Below are 21,548 nucleotides of genomic sequence, written 5' to 3' on the forward strand. Positions count from 1 at the left end.
GAAAGTATTCACCCCCCTTGGCATTTTTCCTATTTTGTTGCCTTACAACCTGGAATAATCATTTATATCATTTGATTTACACAACATGCCTACCACTTTGAAGAAAAAAACAGAACTTGAGCGTGCATAACTATTTGTGCCAGACATAGCGCTTTCCTTGATGGCCAAAAAGCTCAATTGTAGTCTTATCTGAACAGAGTACCTTCTTCCATATGTTTGGGGAGTCTCCCACATGCCTTTTGGCGAACACCAAACATGTTTGCTTAGTTTAGAATTTTTTGAAACAAGTAATTTTTTTTCATTTCACTTCACCAATTTGGACTATTTTGTGTATGATCATTACATGAAATCCAAATAAAAACCCATGTAAATTACAGGTTGTAATGCAACAAAATAGGAAAAAAGCCAAGGGGATGAATACTTTTGCAAGGCACTATATATTTATTGTTTAGCAGTCACACACCCAACCAGTGATCCACCTTACCTAGGCAGTATAAAACATGTTAGTATATTACATGTTTCCTGACTGTAGATCTTGCTACAAGGACCAGCAATCTATAACATTGAGAGAGTAAGAAAAATGCAGGCAGAGCAATGTTCTCAGTACGAACAGTAGAATATTGATCAAACAGGTAAGCGTTTGGCTTCCTCGCGTAAAAAGTTTTCTGTGCTCAAATCTGCGTGTATAACCTCCGTACAAAATATGTCATATCTCCCTACCCTTCCTCTATAAATAAAGCAACTAAAAACGTAACAATAAAGTTGAAAAGAAAGAAACAACAGTGCTCTGCCATTGCAAAGTGAGTGTATAGCTCATACAGGGTAAATCCATTTGAATTCAATCCCTTTTTGACAGCATCCATTTTGTTTTAAACAAAACTTTTTATATATGTTTGTCCATGGAAGAAGTTGTCAGAAAGTGACATTTTGGACCTGAATGCCAAAACATTCAGGAGATAAAGGTGCTCAAATTTGACCCATTTTGCATACCCCACCCTACCATGAGACATCCATGTCTTCATCACTGGAAAAAATAATCGATTGAGTTTGATATAACTTAAAAGCTTACAAACAGGGTTGTCAAAGTATTTCATAATTTATTGAAAAACACATTTTTTATATTAAAATGTCTTTTTTTTTATTTTTTTATCTCTTAAGGATCTGACCCATTTTTTCAATTTCTGTCTAAAATGACATACCCAAATCTAACTGCCTGTAGCTCAGGACCTGAAGCAAGGATATGCATATTCTTGATACCATTTGAAAGAAAACACTTTGAAGTTTGTGGAAATGTGAAATTAATGTAGGAGAATATAACACATTAGATCTGGTAAAAGATAATATAAACAAAAAGATATGCGTTTTCTAATTATTTTTTTGTTCCATCATCTTTGAAATGCAAGAGAAAGGCCAAAGTATAATATTGCAGTTTAAGCACAATTTAAATTTTGTCCAACAGATGGCAGCAGTGTGTGTGCAAAGTTTCAGATTGATCCAGTGAAGCATTGCAATACTGGACTATTTTGTCTGCCCAATATTGTCGAACGTGCCGAATTGGTCAATTGATACATTTTCAAGTACATAACTATAGAGAACATACAAAAATGATATGGTAATACAAAATGTAAGTTTACACACTCCCAGGAATGTCATACATGATGGATCATTAGCTTATACACTAACTTTCACACATCTAGATGGCCGGGCGGTGTGGGTGTGGAGCCAGAGACAGCAGGGGTTCAAACTGTAGAACCCAGTTCCTACATTTGAAAATAAAAATGGATTTTATCAAACACAACTATGCTACATTTTATCTCTGGGACCCTTAGGATGACAAATCAGAGCAAGAGTACTGAATATAAGTACATTATTTACCTTCAGAAGTGAATGTATCAAACCAGTTGCCGTGATAAATGTTTTGTTGTTGTGCACTCTCCTCAAACAATAGCATGGTATTTTTTCACTGTAATAGCTACTGTAAATTGGACAGTGCAGTTAGATTAACAAGAATGTAAGCTTTCTACATGTCTATGTCCTGGAAAGTTTGCTGTTACTTACAACAGTCATGCTAATCACATTAGCGCACATTCGCTCAACCATCCCGTATACGGACACCGATCCCGTAGAGGTTAACGTCAATTATTTAAAAAAAATCATATTCGCATATGTTGTAGCTTAGTCCCTATTTTACATAATCTGAGGTTTTTGTGTTGTGCCCGCCATCGGTTGAGACACAACATGCTCTTGAATACAAGGTGAGAAAATCTGTCGATGTGCCCTTGAGCAAGGCACTTAACCCTAATTGCTCCTATAAGTCGCTCTGGATAAGAGCGTCTGCTCTTATCAAGGGGCACTTCTACAGATTCTTCACCTAGTCGGCTCAGGGATTCAAACCAATGACCTTTTGTTTACTGGCCCAACACTCAAACGCTAGGCTACCTGCCGCCTTTGTGGAGGATTAACAGTATAATTTAAAACAACAGACATTCCCATTCAAGTCTGTAAGTCGCTCTGGATAAGAGCGTCTGCTAAATGACTTAAATGTAAATGTAATTCAACAGTCTCTGATGTCTGGACCTCCAACCATCTTTGTGGTACCTTTTTGAAAGTTGAAATAAAAAATGTATTCCCATTTTGCATTTATCTGCCAAAATATGACACCCACCCTGTATTCAAGAGCATGTTGTGTTTCATCCATTTTCTTTGAAGAAATTATAAATAGTTTGACAAGCCTGTTTGTAAACTTTTAAATTATATCAATCTCAACCGTTGATCTTTTCCAGTGATGAAGACAAGGATGTCTCATGGTAGGGTGGGGTATGCTAAAGGGGTCAACTTTTAGCATTTTTATCTCTTGAATCTTTTGGCATTCAGGTCCAAAAAGTGACTTTCTGAGCACTTCTACAACAGGCAAATATGTATGGAATGTTTCGTTCAAATCAAAAGGGGTGCTGTCAAAAAGTGATTGAATTCAAATGGATTTACCCTACAGCATCAGATAAGCTGCATGGTCTGCAATTGAAATTGTACTGTATTTACAAGACTCATTTTCCTTGTACAACACCATTTTATATAGAAATTGATAGATTTATCTGCAAACCAAAACACTATCCTGTTGTCAAGTACATTTTATGTTTGCACCCCGACAATACTTCTAACCTAGTATCTCTATATTATTTACAGTACAAAATCTTTCTTCCGCAATCCACTTTTAAGTCACGAAATGTTGTACACAACATTATAAAAAGATGAGCCCCAAAAGCATTCTGGGTGTGAGAGTGCATACAGTAGTACAACTTATTACTCCACTTTGTACACAAAATTCCCAGGTTTTCCAGAAGTCCTGGTTGGAGGATTCTGGATTTCCTGTTTCTTGGAATGTTCCAACTGGGATTTCTGAAAACCTGGGTAATTTTTGGAAAGTTACCGGAATTTTGCAAGTTCCATGTTACATATGACAAAGGGTTAAATGTTAACAGTCTGTGGTGGAGAAACATTATTCAGGTTTCTGAATTTTCCTGTCACCTTCACTTTTTTTTGCTGTACTTGTATCCTATTTCTTGTTGTATGGTCAGTAAACATAGCACTGGTAAACACTATTTTATTCGTACACAATAACGTATCAGATATCTAAATTAACTGAACGTTTTTTATTAATGAGAGGTTGGTCAGTGAGCACTGGACTATTGAGTCGGTAATGTAATGTTAGTAATGTAATCATATTCACCATTGTTGAAATCCAAAACTCTGGGGCTTCACTATCTGCTGTTTCCAAACTTCAAACGATCTCAGACATAATAGGAGTGGATCTAAAAAAAATAAAACTCATCAAAACTCTTAAATACTGCTAATGAGAAAGAGTGCTTTCTGTGAGTGAGTGAACTCTGACCTCCAGCTAGACTAGAGTAACCTTCCTTCCATCATCTGCTATAGGAGCATCAGTATGGTTACAGTGCTAAACTGACCAAGACGCACCTCCAACAACACATAAAACCTCACATAATTCTGCCCAAAAACAATGACAATTTCGCTCAACCAGTAGCATATGGGATTTTTAGGTGAGTGCTGATGCCGTTCTGTGAAAAGCAGTGCCCACTTTGTCGAAGGCAGGGGCGTAAAATATTTCGATTGTCCATTCCCAGCACGCCTCTCCAGGGTGCTGTTGGAGAGACGCACCGCTGAGGTGCTCCACCAACATTACCTTAAAAAAAAATCTAACATAAATGATGTAGCAGATATAGCCTATGGTAGAAAGAGTATGTGGCCTTTTCTGTAACCTACAGGCTGGAGATAAAATGTATGACAATGTAATGAGACGGACACTTTTTACGTTGTGTACGTTTCTCCAATCAAATATCCTAACCTTAATGGCGCCCAATCAAATAAAACACGCGCTGACATGTTTACAAAGACTATATCAAAAAAACAGGACAGGTCAAAGTAAAATGAACAATATGGAATGGACAATCAGGCTACTCACAACTGCTGTCCAGGAGTTTCACCCCGTGGGCTAAATTGTCATGATCAGTGGTTTCAAGTTTGTATCGTAAATTTTTTAACAAGCTGATCATAGCGAAAAAGAAAATACTTCTGCATTTCCCGCTGTGTAAACACATTGCTAATAGGCTCAGGATAACTCCTGATCAAGTTGGGTAGCTGATATTCACAGCTTAAATAGCCAAATTGATTAGTCACAGGAATCAGCACTAATAAAGCCAATGCAAGTGCCTGTTTTACAAACGGCGGGCCTACCACATGGATGGCCATTCATAAAATGCCATTGTGGGCTGACACTGTAGGCTACACCTCAGTAAGCAGGACAGACGTCTTTTGGTTCAGATTTGGTCCAGCCTGGACCAGCCTTGATTTGGCCCAAACATAGACGTCAATGTTTGTTTCAGATTTGGTCCAGTCTGGACCGGCCTTGATTTGGTCCAAAAATAGACGTCTACTTTCATTCAGAACCTGAAAATTAACCTGATTACAATGTCCGAAAATACGTATTTTAAACGTCCGGAAAATACATATTTTCACCTTTCATTCAGAACCTAAAATGAACCTAACTTCAACGTCTGGAAAATACCTACACTACCGTTCAAAAGTTTGGGGTCACTTAGAAATGTAATGTCCTTGTTTTCTAAAGAAAAGCAATTTTTTGTCCATTAAAGTAACATCAAATTGATCAGAAATACAGTGTAGACATTGTTAATGTTGTAAATGGCTATTGTAGCTGGAAACGGCTGATTTTTAATGGAATATCTACATAGGCGTACAGAGGCCCATTTATCAGCAACCATCAGTCCTGTGTTCCAATGGCACGTTGTGTTTGCTTATCCAAGTTTATCATTTTAAAAGGCTAATTGATCATTAGAAAACCCTTTTGCAATTATGTTAGCACAGCTGAAAACTGTTGTGCTGATTAAAGAAGCAATAAAACTGGCCTTCTTGAGACTAGTTGAGTATCTGGAGCATCAGCAATTGTGGGTTCGATTACAGGCTCAAAATGGCCAGAAACAAATAACTTTCTTCTGAAACACGTCAGTCTATTCTTGTTCTGAGAAATGAAGGCTATTCCATGTGAGAAATTGCAAAGAAACTGAAGATCTCGTACAACGCTGTGTACTACTCCCTTCACAGAACAGCGCAAACTGGCTCTAACCAGAATAGAAAGAGGAGTGGGAGGCCCCGGTGCACAACTGAGCAAGAGGTCAAATACATTAGAGTGTCTAGTTTGAGAAACAGACACCTCACAGGTCCTCAACTGGCAGCTTCATTAAATAGTACCCGCAAAACACCAGTCTCACCGTCAACAGTGAAGAGGCGACTCCGGGATGCAGACCTAGGCAGAGTTGCAAAGAAAAAGCCATATCTCAGACTGGCCAATAAAAATAAAAGATTAAGATGGGAAAAAGAACACAGACACTAGACTTTTTCCACTGGGGGTTGGCCCTCGTGGGGGGAAATGTAGGGTAAGTGGCGCTGTACAGCTTCCAGTAAACAGTCGCTTTCAAACTACGAATTTCTTGGCTAAGAGATAAGACAGTAATTCTGCCCCTAGATTATGCATGTCTGAACTACACATTGACACGTTCAGCCGAAAGCGGGAGTTGAGAAAATACTTACTAGTCACCAAAGTTCCGGAGCATGTCTTTAAGTGGTCAATCCAATGTTGGTGTATAGATCTAATAATGATGTATGAATTGTAAGCGTGACTCCCTGGGCATAGATTACTGATCTCTGCCAGTACATTCACCAGGGTTATTTTCTATTAACTAGCAGGGGGCTCTGTGCCAGAGGTGACTGACTGGCTGTCAGCTTAGCTCTTATCCTGGGCCTTATTGACTCCAGCTTCTCAGGTAAGCTTTAGTTTGATCACAGCAACAAAACCCTTTGAAAAATGTGTGTATGTTTCAGGGGACTGGGGGCAGTGGGTTTGTTGGATTTTTCACTTTATGAGCTGAGCACCCTTTCTGTGTAGTTTATAAGTGATTGGTTCTGTACACGTTTATTGAACTTAACAAATATTGTCTCTTGCAAAAGGTCATGCAAATGTGGTTTGTGCCTGGGCTTGCTTTGAAAAAAATGTCTAGTGGAAATTAGTCATTCGTACATAGAAAATGAGATCAGTTGTGATTATGTTTATTCTCAGATCTTCAAAAATCCTCCTGGTTTATTATTAGAGCTGACATTATCTGTGTTTGAACACAGGCCTTAATCTATTTTGGGTCTCTGTGATGGCTGTCTGGCTGTTTCTGATAGGCATCAGCAGCACAATCAGCACGTGGTCCAGCTTGTTAGCCTGCTTTTTCTGACAATAGACAAAGCACATCTTGAATAATTGGTGCCAGCCTCACTTAGATGTCCTGTCACATCAGAAGCCACTGAAAACTAAAAGTAAAATAGTAAAATACAGTATGCAGTATATTGCTATCTAGAAAAGATGCAGTGAATGTTGAGTTGATCTGTTACTGTGTTTGTATTTCTGGTTGGTTGTATGAATGGGTAGGAGAGATATGTCGTTTAGGTGTGTTTTTTAAGCCAAACTTATGTTTTAAAGGACCCACAGTCAGGCACTTAAATCCCTAAACAAAGAAGAATTGTAGGCATAATAATAACCATTTTGAGATAGAATAGTAATTGAAAATAGGAGACATGCTGAGGTTATTATTGACAGCTGAGCTGACATGATATAATCACATTGATGTTGTTGTATGTATTATTTAAATCAGAAATATATAAAAATTAAGTGAAGAGTTACATAGTAATATTGAGAGTAAGGAACATGATGTGATGAAAGACTTCTCTCGTGGATTCAGTTTGAAGTCCTTGTGTCCTTTAGTCCTCCTGTACTAAATAATTCATGGCTCTGACCATGTTGCTATATTTAGAGGGTCAGGAAGACTATTATTGCATCCTGTGATATTTTACTCCCGTTGCTAATTAACTGAATGTTGTATCTACTGTATCTCACATCATCATCATTACTAAAGAACATTAATTCCAGAAAAATGGATCTTTGAACTTGTTGGTCTCGAAACAAACAAATACACCATTCCATAACCCCAAATGCGTTTATATTTTAATGTTTGAATTGAGAACCATGAGCTAGAGGGAAAACAAATTATAGACTGTCTGAATTTACTTTGATTTATGCAACATAATTAAAAATGGCCAGTACTGCATTTACGGGGGAGAAAGGTCTGATCGTTTTTTACTTTTCCTGCTCTCAATGATTTGTGTGGTGTGATGGTTTTCCTTGCAATCTCCAAATTGCTCTCTAAGGCTTGAATACATATACATATATAGTGTACCTTGCTTATTAATCTTCTCTATTTATAGATAATGTGGAAGCTAACATGACACTTTGGTTACAGAAACTCAAACTGATATGAACAGAGCATTGTGATTGGTCCAGAATGGTGGTGGTGTGTTCTTCCAAACATCATTCTCAGAACACTAAATCCATTTGTCTCAGACTGATCATGCTTGTGAATGTAGTTTTTTCAAACACACTTTGAGATAGTTACATTGTCTATTACTTACTACAATGAACATATCACTGGAGGACATCTCATTTGAGATGGGCTGGGCTACATGGGAAGGTGGGAGTGGGAGGCCCATCACTGGGTCATAGGGTGGTCTCCACGCAGGATCCGTTCATGTGCAGTGAATGGTTCAGGCAGCCCTCGTTGCGGTGCACAATGAGCACGGGGAAGTAGAGTGCGTCCTGGTAGTCCGGCGGGTTCTCCTCGCTAGTCGGCTGGCCCGACGGCGTCAGGCAGCGCGTGCTCTCGGTGGGGCACGACGTCTCGTTGAGGCTCCCGCTGCTCCGCCACAAGCAGCTGCGCCGCGAGCCGTACAGCCGCGACAGTGAGAAGCGACTGGTGCTGAAGGGGATGCGCGGGCTAGTCCCGTTGCAGATGCTCAGAGTGCTGCGTGAGAAGATGGATGAGCTGCTGATGGTGCGGTGGCAGCGCTCGCAGTTCTGCCGGTAGCTACCATAGCCGCCGCCACCTGACGAGAGCTGAGCCAGGTCCATGAGCACAGCCTCGGAATAGCTGGGCACCAGCTGCTGGTTGGAGCGGATGTGCCACTCCAGCTCGGTGCTGTCAATGGTGTTGACCCGAGGGATGTGGCGGCAGTACGGTCGCTCCTCGGACGGTGTGACAGGGACATAGTTGAAGCCGAACAGCTTCTCCACGTGGTAGTGGACGTAGGCTGTGCGGTACTCAGTCAGCATGCGCAGTGGCCAGGAGAAGGTGAATGCGGCAGCCGCCCAGAACACGTAGTTGGACACGTACCAGGGCAGGTGGTTTGGGTCTGATAAGGCAATCATGTACTCCTTAAAGTCTACATTCTTCAGGTGCATGCCTTCACGGGCCTCCATGTAGTCGTCCAGGCCCTCGTTCTCGGTGAAGAAGCGGGCCCGCTGGGTTAGGTAGGAGTTCTCCGACTCCACGTTGGCGAAGCTAAAGCACTTGGTGAACCTCAGCTTGGTGACGGGGAAGCTGTCCAGGCCCTGCAGCTGCTTGGAGATGTCCTTCACGCCGCAGTTGCCGTAGTCAAACTCGGCCTCGGCCACGTGTGTGTTGACACGCTGGTGATACACTTGCATGGTGGTGTAGGCGTCGCCGTTACGGTAGCGCGTCACCTGCCGCGTGCGCCGCACGTAGTGGTAGCTGATGGCCTTCCACCAGATGCAGGGTGTGGCCTGCTGCATGTGCCCGATGCGCTCGCCCACACTCTCCACGTCCACCTTGTACAGCAGTGCGTTGTGGGTGTGGCAGTGCCAGCACTCCACCAGGTAGACCACGTACAGCATGACCATGAAGGCCACAGGGATGTAGATGTAGCCATTGGAGCAGGGGCTTTCGTGGTACATCATTGACTTGACCTTGTAGGCACTGTCGAAGGAAAGGCGCGTCACCCTGGTCACGTGGCACCATGTCATGGCCCCCACGCAGCCGTACATGAGCAGGGACAGGAGCAGGCATTTCCAGTGGCTCTCCCTGCACAGGGACTTACTGAGGGACCGCTTCAGGGGCCGCTGCTGCACAGAAGGAAACGGAGAGAGAAAATACCAATGAGTCTGGGAAAACATACAGTGAAGGAAAAAAGTATTTGATCCCCTGCTGATTTTGTACGTTTGCCCACTGACAAAGAAATGATAATTCTATAATTTTAATGGTAGGTTTATTTGAACAGTGAGAGACAGAATAACAACAAAAAAATCCAGAAAAACGCATGTCAAAAATGTTATAAATTGATGACAGTACAGTGATCAAATGCACGATGAGAAGGATGAATTGATGGATATTTGAAGCAATAGCTATCTTTGAAATAACTCTATAGAAACTTTTGAGCCAAAAGCAACTACTCTTTGCAACACATATATTTAGAGAAATATTCAGCGTTCTAAGTGCTTTGACATTTCTTATGCATGAGAAAAGAGCTGCTTGCTCATGTCTTTGCTTGTTATGAACAGCTCAGACTTTATCTGAACTTTCACATGATCAACCTCTTCACAAGAATCTTTTTGTTTCCATTTCTTTTTATTTATTTATAATATTAAATTTTTTATATATTTTTTCCACACCAGATACAAACATACACACACAAACATCTCATCTGCCCAGATCCGCATGCTCACACCCCCTTCCCTAGTGCCTGCATTATTGTTTGCCACATGGCCTTAAATTGTACCAATTCGTTTTTCTCGGTTGCCCATGTTATTTCAATATTTTTAATAATAAATCATTTGATTTTTACATTGTGTTAATGATGGCGGATTGATTTCCAACTTTTTTGTATACATATTTTCAAGATGAGTGATGAGAAGAGAATCAGCCCATTGGGTATCTCACTATACCCCCATATGCCATGTCTTGAAATATGCAGACAGACAGATTAAAAGTACATTTACATTGTAATACTTCTGACAGCCAACTTTTTAGCTCCGCCCATAGCTTTTGAACTTTATAGCATTCCCAGAAAGCATGGATTATTGAGTCATTGTTAGTTTTACACTTAAGATGTGACTCTGCCGTTGTGCTGTAGAATTTGTGAATTTTGTTTCTTGTATAATAAATACATTCTATACATTAGTTTATACTGGATTACGTTTATATTTTCGTTAACTGTAATTTCATTAGTTATGCTCCAACATTCCCTCCATCTTGTGCCAACATCAGTTTTTTTTAGGTCTTGGTTCCAATCATTTATATTTTTTCTAAGAGATTGGATAGGTTGGATATGCTCTCTGCAAGATTTGGTATATCTTACCTATCATGTGAACATCCTTTTCTGACTCAAATAAGATTCCCTCAAGGTTGCTCTGATGTCCAAAAGATTTTAAATCAAAATGTTGTGATATTTGAAAATATCTACAGTGAGGGGAAAACGTATTTGATCCCCTGCTGATTTTGTATGTTTTCCCACTGACAAAGAAATGATCAGTCTATCATTTTAATGGTAGGTTTATTTGAACAGTGAGAGACAGAATAACAACAAAATAATCCAGAAGAACGCATGTCAAAAATGTTATAAATTGATTTGCTTTTTAATGAGGGAAATAAGCATTTGACCCCTCTGCAAAACATGACTTAGTACTTGGTGGCAAAACCCTTGTTGGCAATCACAGAGGTCAGACGTTTCTTGTAGTTGGCCACCAGGTTTGCACACATCTCAGGAGGGATTTTGTCCCACTCCTCTTTGCAGATCTTCTCCAAGTCATTAAGGTTTCGAGGCTGATGTTTGGCAACTCAAACCTTCAGCTCCCTCCACAGATTTTCTATGGGATTAAGGTCTGGAGACTGGCTAGGCCACTCCAGGACCTTAATGTGCTTACTTCTTGAGCCACTCCTTTGTTGCCTTGGCCATGTGTTTTGGGTCATTGTCATGCTGGAATACCCATCCACGACCCATTTTCAATGCCCTGGCTGAGGGAAGGAGGTTCTCACCCAAGATTTGACGGTACATGGCCCCGTCCATCGTCCCTTTGATGCGGTGAAGTTGTCCTGTCCCCTTAGCAGAAACACACCCCCAAAGCATAATGTTTCCACCTCCATGTTTGATGGTGGGGATGATGTTCTTGGGGTAATAGGCAGCATTCCTCCTTCTCCAAACATGGCGAGTTGAATTGATGCCAAAGTGCTCGATTTTGGTCTCATCTGACCACAACACTTTCACCCAGTTCTCCTCTGAATCATTCAGATGTTCATTGGCAAACTTCAGACGGGCATGTATGTGCTTTCTTGAGCAGGGGGACCTTGCAGGCGCTGCAGGATTTCAGTCCTTCACGGCGTAGTGTGTTACCAATTGTTTTCTTGGTGACTATGGTCCCAGCTGCCTTGAGATCATTGACAAGATCCTCCCGTGTAGTTCTGGACTGATTCCTCACCGAACTCATGATCAATGCAACTCCACGAGGTGAGATCTTGCATGGAGCCCCAGGCCGAGGGAGATTGACAGTTATTTTGTGTTTCTTCCATTTGCGAATAATCGCACCAACTGTTGTCACCTTCTCACCAAGCTGCTTGGCGATGGTCTTGTAGCCCATTCCAGCCTTGTGTACGTCTACAGTCTTGTCCCTGACATCCTGGAGAGCTCTTTGGTCTTGGCCATGGTGTAGAGTTTGGAATTTGATTGATTAATTGCTTCTGTGGACAGGTGTCTTTTATACAGGTAACAAACTGAGATTAGGAGCACTCCCTTTAAGAGTGTGCTCCTAATCTCAGCTCGTTACCTGTATAAAAGACACCTGGGAGCCAGAAATCTTTCTGATTGAGAGGGCGTCAAATACTTATTTCCCTCATTAAAATGCAAATCAATTTATAACATTTTCTGACATGCTTTTTTCTGGATTTTTTTGTTTTTATTCTGTCTCTCACTGTTCAAATAAAACTACCATTAAAATTATAGACTGATAATTTCTTTGTCAGTGGGCAAACTTATAAAATCAGCAGGGGATCAAATACTTTTTTTCCCTCACTGTCAGTCCAAAATATATGTTTAATTCTGTCATGGAAATAAATATATTTCCTGTTACCAAGTCATTTACGGTATCTACGCCTTTAGTTTTCCCCATGGACCAATTTATCTGTGAATTCTGAAAAGCTATCCAAGGATTGTTCCATAGGGTTGTGTTTTTAGGGAGTGATATTGGTTCTTGTAGAATAAGTTTCATTTTCTTCCATATTGTTATAGTGTTCTTAACTATGAAGTTGATAATGTTCTTAGCTTTATCCTTTGAAAATAGACACATACAAATATTCTGGGGATGAGCATGAGCATCTTCAATATGTACTGATTGTTCCCCTTTAGTGCATTTAACTATATGTCACAAGTAAAAGCCTTGGGTAGAGAGTTGATACAATTCCATGTCTGGAAGGTTAAAACCACCCTCACACTTAGGAAGATGTAAAACTTTATTTTTTATTCTATGACCGGGTATATTTTTTAAAGAATGTCTTTGGTGGGGTAATTGGTATTACCGAAGATATACAGAAGATAGCCCTATTTGGTAAAAGACTAAGTCCATATTATGGCAAGAACAGCTCAAATAAGCAAAGAGAAATGACAGTCCATCATTACTCTAAGACATGAATGTCAGTCATTTCAAGAACTTTGAACATTTCTTCAAGTGCAGTCGCAAAAACCGCATGTGTATTTCCCACCATAAAGCATGAAGGAGGAGGTGTTGTGGTGTGGGGGTTCTTTGCTGGTGACACTCTGTGATTTATTTAGAATTCAAGGCACACTTAACCAGCATGTCTACCACAGCATTCTGCAGCGATATGCCATCCCATCTGGTTTGGGCTTAGTGGGACTACCATTTTTTTTTTCAACAGGACAATGACCCAACACACCTCCAGGCTGTGTAAGGGCTATTTGACAAAGAGGAGAGTGATGAGGTGCTGCATCAGATGACCTTGCCTCCACAATCCCCCGACCTCAACCAAATTGAGATGGTTTGGGATGAGTCGGACCGCAGAGTGAAGGAAAAGCAGCCAACAAGTGCTCAGCATGTGTGGGAACTCCTTCAAGACTGTTGGAAAAGCATTCCAGGTGAAGCTGGTTGAGAGAATGCCAAGGGTGTGCAAAGCTGTCAAGGCAAAGGGTGGCTATTTGAAGAATCTCAAATATAAAACATATTTTGATTTGTTGAACACTTTTCTGGTTACTACATGATTCCATATGTGTTATTTAATGGGTTTTGATGTCTTCACTATTATTCTACAATGTAGAAAATAGTCAAAATAAAGAAAAACCCTTGAATGAGTAGGTGTTCTAAAACTTTTGATCGGTAGTGTAAGTATTTAATATTTTTTGTGGTCCACTTAAAGGATTGATGTAGATCATGAGTTATTCTTTTTATTTTTCCTTTTACCATTATTTTGTTTTTTTTCCACGTTAATTTTATATCCTGAGATTTCGGAGTATTCAGAAAATATACAAAGGGGGCATTGAGTTTTCAATATTGGTCAGGTATATCAGGAGATCATCTGCAAATAAGTTTAGTTTATATTCATGTTTACCAATACTGATACTGGGTCCAGTTCTTTCTGCAAGCGGTTCAATTGCCAGTGCAAACAGGAGGGGGGAGAGGGGACATCCCTGTCTTGTGCTGCTTTCTAAAGCAATTTCATCAGATAATGTATTATTTGTGTATATTTTTGCTTTAGGACATTTGTATCATATTTTTATTAAATGTATTATTTCAGCTGGAAAGTTGAAAGCTTCCAAAGTTTTGAATAGAAAAGGCCATTCAAGACCGCCAAAAGCCTTTTCGGCATCAACATCCATTATTGATAAATCTATATCTTGTTTCTTTGCATATTGTATTAAACTGAAACATGTTCTTGTATTTGTTTGTAAGTGTCTATTTTAATAAACCCTGTTTGATTGATATGTATCAAGTCTGGTAAGACTTTTGCCATTCTATTGCTTATAAGATTTGTTATTATTTTATTGTCCCAGTTTATTAAAGGTCTATAATCAGTAGGGAACTCTCCAGATGTCCCTTTTAATATAACTGAAATAACTGTTTGATACATGGAACTAGGAAGTACTGAATTGAGTGCCATGTTTTTGTCATTTGTGTAAATAGGGGCGCTACTTTGTCCGAAAATGCTAAATAGAATTCTATGAGAAAGCCATCCATTCGTCATGCTTTTCTCCACGCAAATGTTTTTACAGTATCTCTGTTTTTAGTGATATTTTTTTTCTGCTGATAATAGACCAGAGCTAGTGCGGACCAGAGCTACTAGCTATGTCATGGGCCAGAGCTAGTGTGCACCAGGCGGCATCTGAAGCTGGATGCTTCTCATTGTTTGGGATTGTTTGGGGTACCTGTTTGGGGTTGTTTGGTGTTGTTTAGGGTCCCTCTTTGGGGTTGTTGTGGTTGTTTGGGGTACCTGTTTGGGGTTGTTTGTAGTTGTTTGGGTTACCTGTTTGGGGTTGTTTGTGCTTGTTTGGGTTGCCTGTTTGGGGTTATTTAGGGTACCTGTTTGGGGTTGTTTGTGCTTGTTTGTGCTTGTTTTGGGTATCTGCTTGGGGTTGTTTGGGTTACCTGTTTGGGGTTGTTTGTGCTTGTTTGGGGTTGTTTGTGCTTGTTTGTGCTTGTTTTGGGTATCTGCTTGGGGTTGTTTGGGTTACCTGTTTGGGGTTGTTTGTGCTTGTTTGGGGTTGTTTGGGGTTGTTTGTGCTTGTTTGGGGTTCCTGTTGTTTGTGGTTGCGCTTTGAGGTTTGCAGACCAGGCGGCATCAGCATGCATAATCTGCAGCTTTATGCTTCTCGTTGTTTGGGTTTGTTTAGGGTACCTGTTTGGGGTTGTTTGCGGTACCTGTTTTGGGTTGTTTGAGCTTCTTTGGGCCTGTTTGGGTACCTGTTTGGGGTACCTGTTTGGGGTACCTGTTTTTTTTTTTTGTCATTGCGCTTTGAGGTTTGCAGACCAGGCGGCTGGATGTTTCTCACTGTTTGGGTTTGTTTGGAGTACCTGTTTGGGTTTGCTTGTGGTTGTTTGGGGGTTGTTTAAGGTTGTTTGGGGTACCTGTTTGAGGTTGTTTGTGGTTGTTTGGGTTACCTGTTTGGGGTTGTTTGTGCTTGTTTGGTGTACCTGTTTTGGGTTGTTTGGGGTACCTGTTTGGGGTACCTGTTTCGAGTTGTTTGTGCTTCTTTGTGGTTGTTTGGGATACCTGTTTGTAGTTGTTTGGGGTACCTGTTTGGGGTTGTTTGGGGTACCTGTTTGGGGTTGCTTGTGGTTGCTTGGGGGTTGTTTAAGGTTGTTTGGGGTACCTGTTTGGCGTACTTTCGGTTTGTTTGGAGTACCTGTTTGGTGTTGTTTGTGGCACCTGTTTGGGGTTGTTTGTGGGGTTGTTTGGGGTACCTGTTTGGGGTTGTTTGTGGTTGCGCTTTGAGGTTTGCAGACCAGGCGGCTGGATGGTTCTCGCTGTTTGGGGTTGTTTGTCGTTGTTTGGGGGTCGTTTAAGGTTGTTTCGGGTACCTGTTTGGGGTACTTGTTTGGGGTACCTGTTTGGGGTTGTTTGGGATACTTGTTTGGGGTTGTTTGTGGTTGTTTGGGGTACCTGTTTGTGGTTGTCTGGGGTACCTGTTTGTGGTTGTCTGGGGTACCTGTTTGTGGTTGTCTGGGGTACCTGTTTGGGGTTGCGTGTGGTTGTTTGGGGATTGTTTAAGGTTGGTTACGGTACCTGTTTGTGGTTGTTTGTGGGTACTTGTTTGGGGTACCTGTTTGGGGGTACCTGTTTGAAGTTGTTTGGGGTACCTGTTTGGGGTTGTTTGTAGTTGTTTGGGGTTGTTTGGGATACCTGTTTGGGGTTGTTTGGGGGTCTTTGGGGTTGTTTGTGCTTGTTTGGGGTGATTAGTAGGACCCGAATTGAACAGTAGCATACACAAGGAGGGCAGCACACTGCAAACAGCTAGGAAGAGGAGGCATTGTGTTAACTTTATATAATTATTTCCATGGTTATATTGCATGTTATAGGCTATTACAGGATAATACTGTATAGACAACATTTGGGGGGATTTAAATACAGGTTTCACCAAACTGTATTCTAGGTTTTTACAACACAGTCCTCCCCTAAAATGTTGTGAGCAGAAAAGCTCATGAGGATGCCGTGCTCTAACCTGACAGCACTCCATAATTATCCTCCCTCTACCTTGTCACATGACATGGTCCCCAAGTCCCCTGTCAACAAAATGCCCCACAGGGCAGAGGGCTTATCACTGAATTTCCCCCTTCTGCTGATAACGATACCGCATTGGAATATTAGTTATTCACTGGCAGCGGAAAGAACCGTAATCAATTGAACATGACACACTTTCCAGCCCCTGTTGCATGGAGCTGTTGTGCCCTCTTTCTGAAATTACAATAAAATAATATGCAGTAAAGCAGCATGGCATGAGATAATAATTGATTGTAGTGGGTGTGGTGTCCCTAGGCCTACTCATCTAATATTTATCTAATCTCAGCTTTGAAGGGTCCATAAATATATTAGAACACAGTGGATATTATACTACATTTCTTTTGAGTAAGACTTTTAATTTGCAACACTCAATACTGAGTTCCAAACTGCCTCTGGAAGCAACTTCAGCACAAGAACTGTTCATCGGGAGCTTCATGAAATGGGTTTCCATGGCCGAGCAGCCGCACACAAGCCTAAGATCACCATATGCAATGCCAAGCGTCGGCTGGAGTGGTGTAAAGCTTGCGGCCATTGGACTCTGGAGCAGTGGAAACGCGTTCTCTGGAGTGATGAATCAAGCTTCACCACCTGGCAGTCCGACGGACGAATATGGGTTTGACGGATGCCAGGAGAACGCTACCAGCCCGAATGCATAGTGCCAGTTTAGTGGAGGAGGAATAAAGGTCTAGGGCTGTTTGTCATGGTTCGGGCTAGGCCCCTTGTTTCCAGTGAAGGGAAATCTTAACGCTACAGCATACAATGACATTGTAGACGATTCTGTGCTTCCAACTTTGTGGCAACAGTTTGGGGAAGGCCCTTTCCTGTTTCAGCATGACAATGCCCCCGTGCACAAATCGAGGTCCATACAGATATGGTTTGTCGAGATAGGTGTGGAAGAACTTGACTGGCCTGCACAGAGCCCTGACCTCAACCCCATCGAACACCTTTGGGATGAATTGGAACGCCGACTGCGAGCCAAGCCTACTCACCCAACATCAGTGCCCAACCTCACTAATGCTCTTTACATTTCCATTTCCATTTACGTCATTTAGCAGACGCTCTTATCCAGAGCGACTTACAAATAGGTGCATTCACCTTATAGCCAGTGGGATCACCACTTCACAATAATTTTTTTATTTTTATTATTTCTTTATTTCTGGGGGGTTTGGGTTGGGGTAAGGGGGGGTAGAAGGATTACTTTATCCTATCCCAGGTATTCCTTAAAGAGGTGGGGTTTCAAATGTCTCCGGAAGGTGGTGAGTGACTCTTGTGGCTGACTCTTGTGGCTGAATGGAAGAAAGTCCCCGCAGCAATGTTCCAACATCTAGTGGAAAGCCTTCCCAGAAGAGTGGAGGCTGTTATAACAGCAAAGGGTGGACCAACTCCATACTAAAGCCCATGATTTTGGAATGAGATTTTTGACGAGCAGGTGTCCACATACTCTTGGTCATGTAGTGTATGTTCAAGCTCTGAGCATCTCTTGGTGCCTGAGGCAAGACTTATGCGTTTGATTATCTATTTTGGTCTGATGTATATCATGCATTGCAAAAATCAATACATTGTATATTCTCCATGACCACTTGCCTCAACAACACAGTTTTTAAAAGGGTTTGGGAAACCTTAGAGGAAAGCAGAATAGCAAGTACAGCCATTGCTGAGTCTATTCTAAAAGTAACTTGATGAATTTTATTTATTTATTTTTATTTCACCTTTATTTAACCAGGTAAGCCAGTTGAGAACAAGTTCTCATTTACAACTGCGACCTGGCCAAGATAAAGCAAAGCAGTGCGATAAAAACAACACAGAGTTACATATGGGGTAAAAAACAAAGTAAAAAATACAACAGAAAATATATATACAGTGTGTGCAAATGTAGCAAGTTATGGAGGTAAGGCAATAAATAGGCTATAGTGCAAAATAATTACAATAGTATTAACACTGGAATGCTAGATGTGCAAGAGATTATGTGCAAATAGAGATACTGGGGTGCAAAAGAGCAAAATAAATAACAATATAGGGATGAGGTAGTTGGGTGGGCTAATTTCAGATGGGCTGTGTACAGGTGCAGTGATCGGTAAGGTGCTCTGACAACTGATGCTTAAAGTTAGTGAGGGAGATAAGAGTCTCCAGCTTCAGAGATTTTTGCAATTCGTATTTTTATTAGGAAAGCATATTGCTGTCACTGCTTCTGATATTTTAAGATGAATTTGAGAAAAGCTGATTGAAAAAGCTGCGGGAATCTTTAATATTTAAATGGTGAAGCTCAGGAAAACAGATGCACCAGGCAATTAAATATAATCAATGTGGAGGCAGCTGGAATTATGAACCAATGATATCAAAAATTCAAAACGATTTTCTTTCACATGCAGTGTGGGTGGTTATAATGCCTTCTTCATGGATATTATGAGATAATGTAATATCGTTCTAAAAATGGACCAACACGGATTTGTAGCCTATTTACACAATTAAGCATGACAGACAAAAACCTCCCTGATGAATTCTGTATAGGAGCTGCAAACAGCCACAATGATGACACTCTCAGGTGATCTAATTTTCACCAGAGGTGTGTTCAACAAATGGTGTTGATAAAGTACAAAGTGAGGGTGTTCGATACGTCAGTGTCCCACTTTCTATTTGATTCGTTTAGGGTTTATCTTGGTTCACAGGCTTTCATTCACACTACATTTTTATAGGCTACAATAGCCTATATTGTAAAACAACGATTTCGAGCAATGGTTTATTAGTGTGTTCTATCTAGTGCCTCCAACTGAGTTACTTTCAAGATGACACTTCTCTATTGTTAAGACTGGCTCTGTGTTACATAAAAAAAACGATTGTGTAATAGAAGGGCTAATGGAATAGATATTGCTTGCCCAACTTCCACGTTGATGGTTAGAAGTCCTAATTGGGCCAATGTAGGCTAATGTAGAGTAAAACAAAAGTTTGACTCAACATTAGCACATCTCAAGACATAAACCTACTGCTTGATTGGAAATGTCAATTCTTCAGTCCTAGGTTTAATTCAGAAGTGTGATAATAGGAACTGAGTGTAAGCTAATGAATACTAGCACATTAAAATGGTTAGTGACACATCCTGTCTATACTGATAACAAACCCTTCTATTAAATCATCATCCAATCCCTGGCTATACAAAGCAGTTCGGAAAATAACCAGACAGCAGCTAAACATTTGTATACAATTGAGTGTTTCCTAATGTAAACCTATTCAGAATTACACTGCAAACACGAGGGACTGATTGTAACAATTATAAATAATAATATGAATGTTAAATTGTTGTGTAAATGAACATTAAAAGGGCTTTCATAATCCCTTGCCTTGGAAGACCATGACAGGAGTAGCCTGTAGCCTGTCATTATATCGCCTCAAACAGGGGGCTGTCAATCATTTTGATACGCACGGGAGAGGGAACATTTTATTGCGACATGACCATTTAAGTGGCTGGATGGAAGAGAAAAACAAGCACACACACACACGTAGTTTACCTACGCTCACGCGCAAACACACACAAACTTGCACAATCAAGCTGCACAACATATTTAATAATATGGTCCAAACCATATACGATTTATAATTTACAGTGATAAACGGTAGCCTAAGCACCGTATTCAAAACAAGATTGGTGCAGATGCAGCGCATAATGCGTTCATTTTAAGTGGGTAATTGAACCGATATCTCAGAATCAGATTAGTGCTCAGGTTACGTGGGATTTAGCTATGATATGAATATGAACCATTTGCCAAATGCACGATTTGCCTAGTAGCTCTCGTACAGCCGCAAGCGCAAAATTGAAGGTATAGGCTAAACAAAGCGTTTCTCTTCTCTCACCTCCTCGCGGGGGCTCTCCTCTTCTGTGTCCTCCTGTGGAACCGTAGTGGTGCTGCTCTCACTGGCCGTTGCAGCCGATGCTGGGGACATGTTGACAATTGCAAAAACACAGGGGCATGGATCACCTTAGAAAAACCGAGGTCCAAATCACAGTGCAACAGCCAGAAAGCCTATCACAGGCTACATAATCCAGCCAATATAGCCGGAGGAAACCCCTACATCATGCTCCCGTTTTAAAGCAGTATCTTCTCCCCCACAGCATCTTTGATGTTAGGTGCCGCTGCATGGCTACAGCAGCCTATATCCAAAGCGAAATGTATTGGGTTCATATGTCCAGGGTAGAAAACAATGGGCTCCTTTGCGCCTTAATGCAGGTGCTTCCGAAATACTCTTGCATAGATTAAGGCGGTGTTACCCAACCCGGTGTACTAGGACAAAAAACACTACTAGGCTGTAGGACAAAGACAAGTAGGCTAGTCTGTAGACTAGGCTACATGTGCCTGCTCCGAGATGGCACAGGCAGAATGTAAATAAGAGCGCGCCTGGTGATGTTGGTGCTTGCAATCCTCTCCAGGTACTTGTGATGAGAAGGCGGTTGCATTCTCATTTCAACGCCAAACCCACCACTGATGTGCGTGGCCAAAGAGCTCTATGTTCAGGTCATCTTACCAAAGCACCGGTTCCAATCCCGTTTAGCAAACTCCAGGCGTTTACATTTGTTGGATGACATGAAAATAGAGCTCTTTGGCCACGCACACCGGTGGTGGGTTTGATGTCGAAATGAGAATGCATGAGCAGAAAAGAACCCCAAACCTACTGTAAAATATGTTGGTTGATCTTTGATGTTATAGGGCTATTTTGCTTCCACTGGTCCTCGGGCCCTTGTTAAGGTCAACGGCATCATGAACTTTACCCAGTACCAGGACATTTTAGCCAGAATCCTGGTTGCCTCTGCCAGGAGGCTGAAACTTGACCGCAAGTGGATCTTCCAGCAAGACA

At 41.2% G+C, this 21,548-nt stretch overlaps 1 protein-coding gene across 1 annotated transcript; it reads right to left on the reverse strand.

Moving 5' to 3' along the window:
- Positions 1–7,540: 7,540 nt before the first annotated feature.
- On the reverse strand, positions 7,541–21,105 carry LOC121567161 (transmembrane protein 151B-like). Its single transcript, XM_041877096.2, has 2 exons — positions 20,550–21,105; positions 7,541–9,550 (listed from the first exon to the last, which is right to left on the reverse strand). Exons 1-2 carry the CDS (start codon positions 20,637–20,639, stop codon positions 8,129–8,131), a joined length of 1,512 nt encoding a protein of 503 aa, XP_041733030.1. The 5' UTR covers positions 20,640–21,105; the 3' UTR covers positions 7,541–8,128.
- Positions 21,106–21,548: the final 443 nt, after the last annotated feature.

This window comes from Coregonus clupeaformis, chromosome 33 (genome assembly GCF_020615455.1).
Source record: "Coregonus clupeaformis isolate EN_2021a chromosome 33, ASM2061545v1, whole genome shotgun sequence".
Classification (NCBI taxonomy): domain Eukaryota; kingdom Metazoa; phylum Chordata; class Actinopteri; order Salmoniformes; family Salmonidae; genus Coregonus; species Coregonus clupeaformis.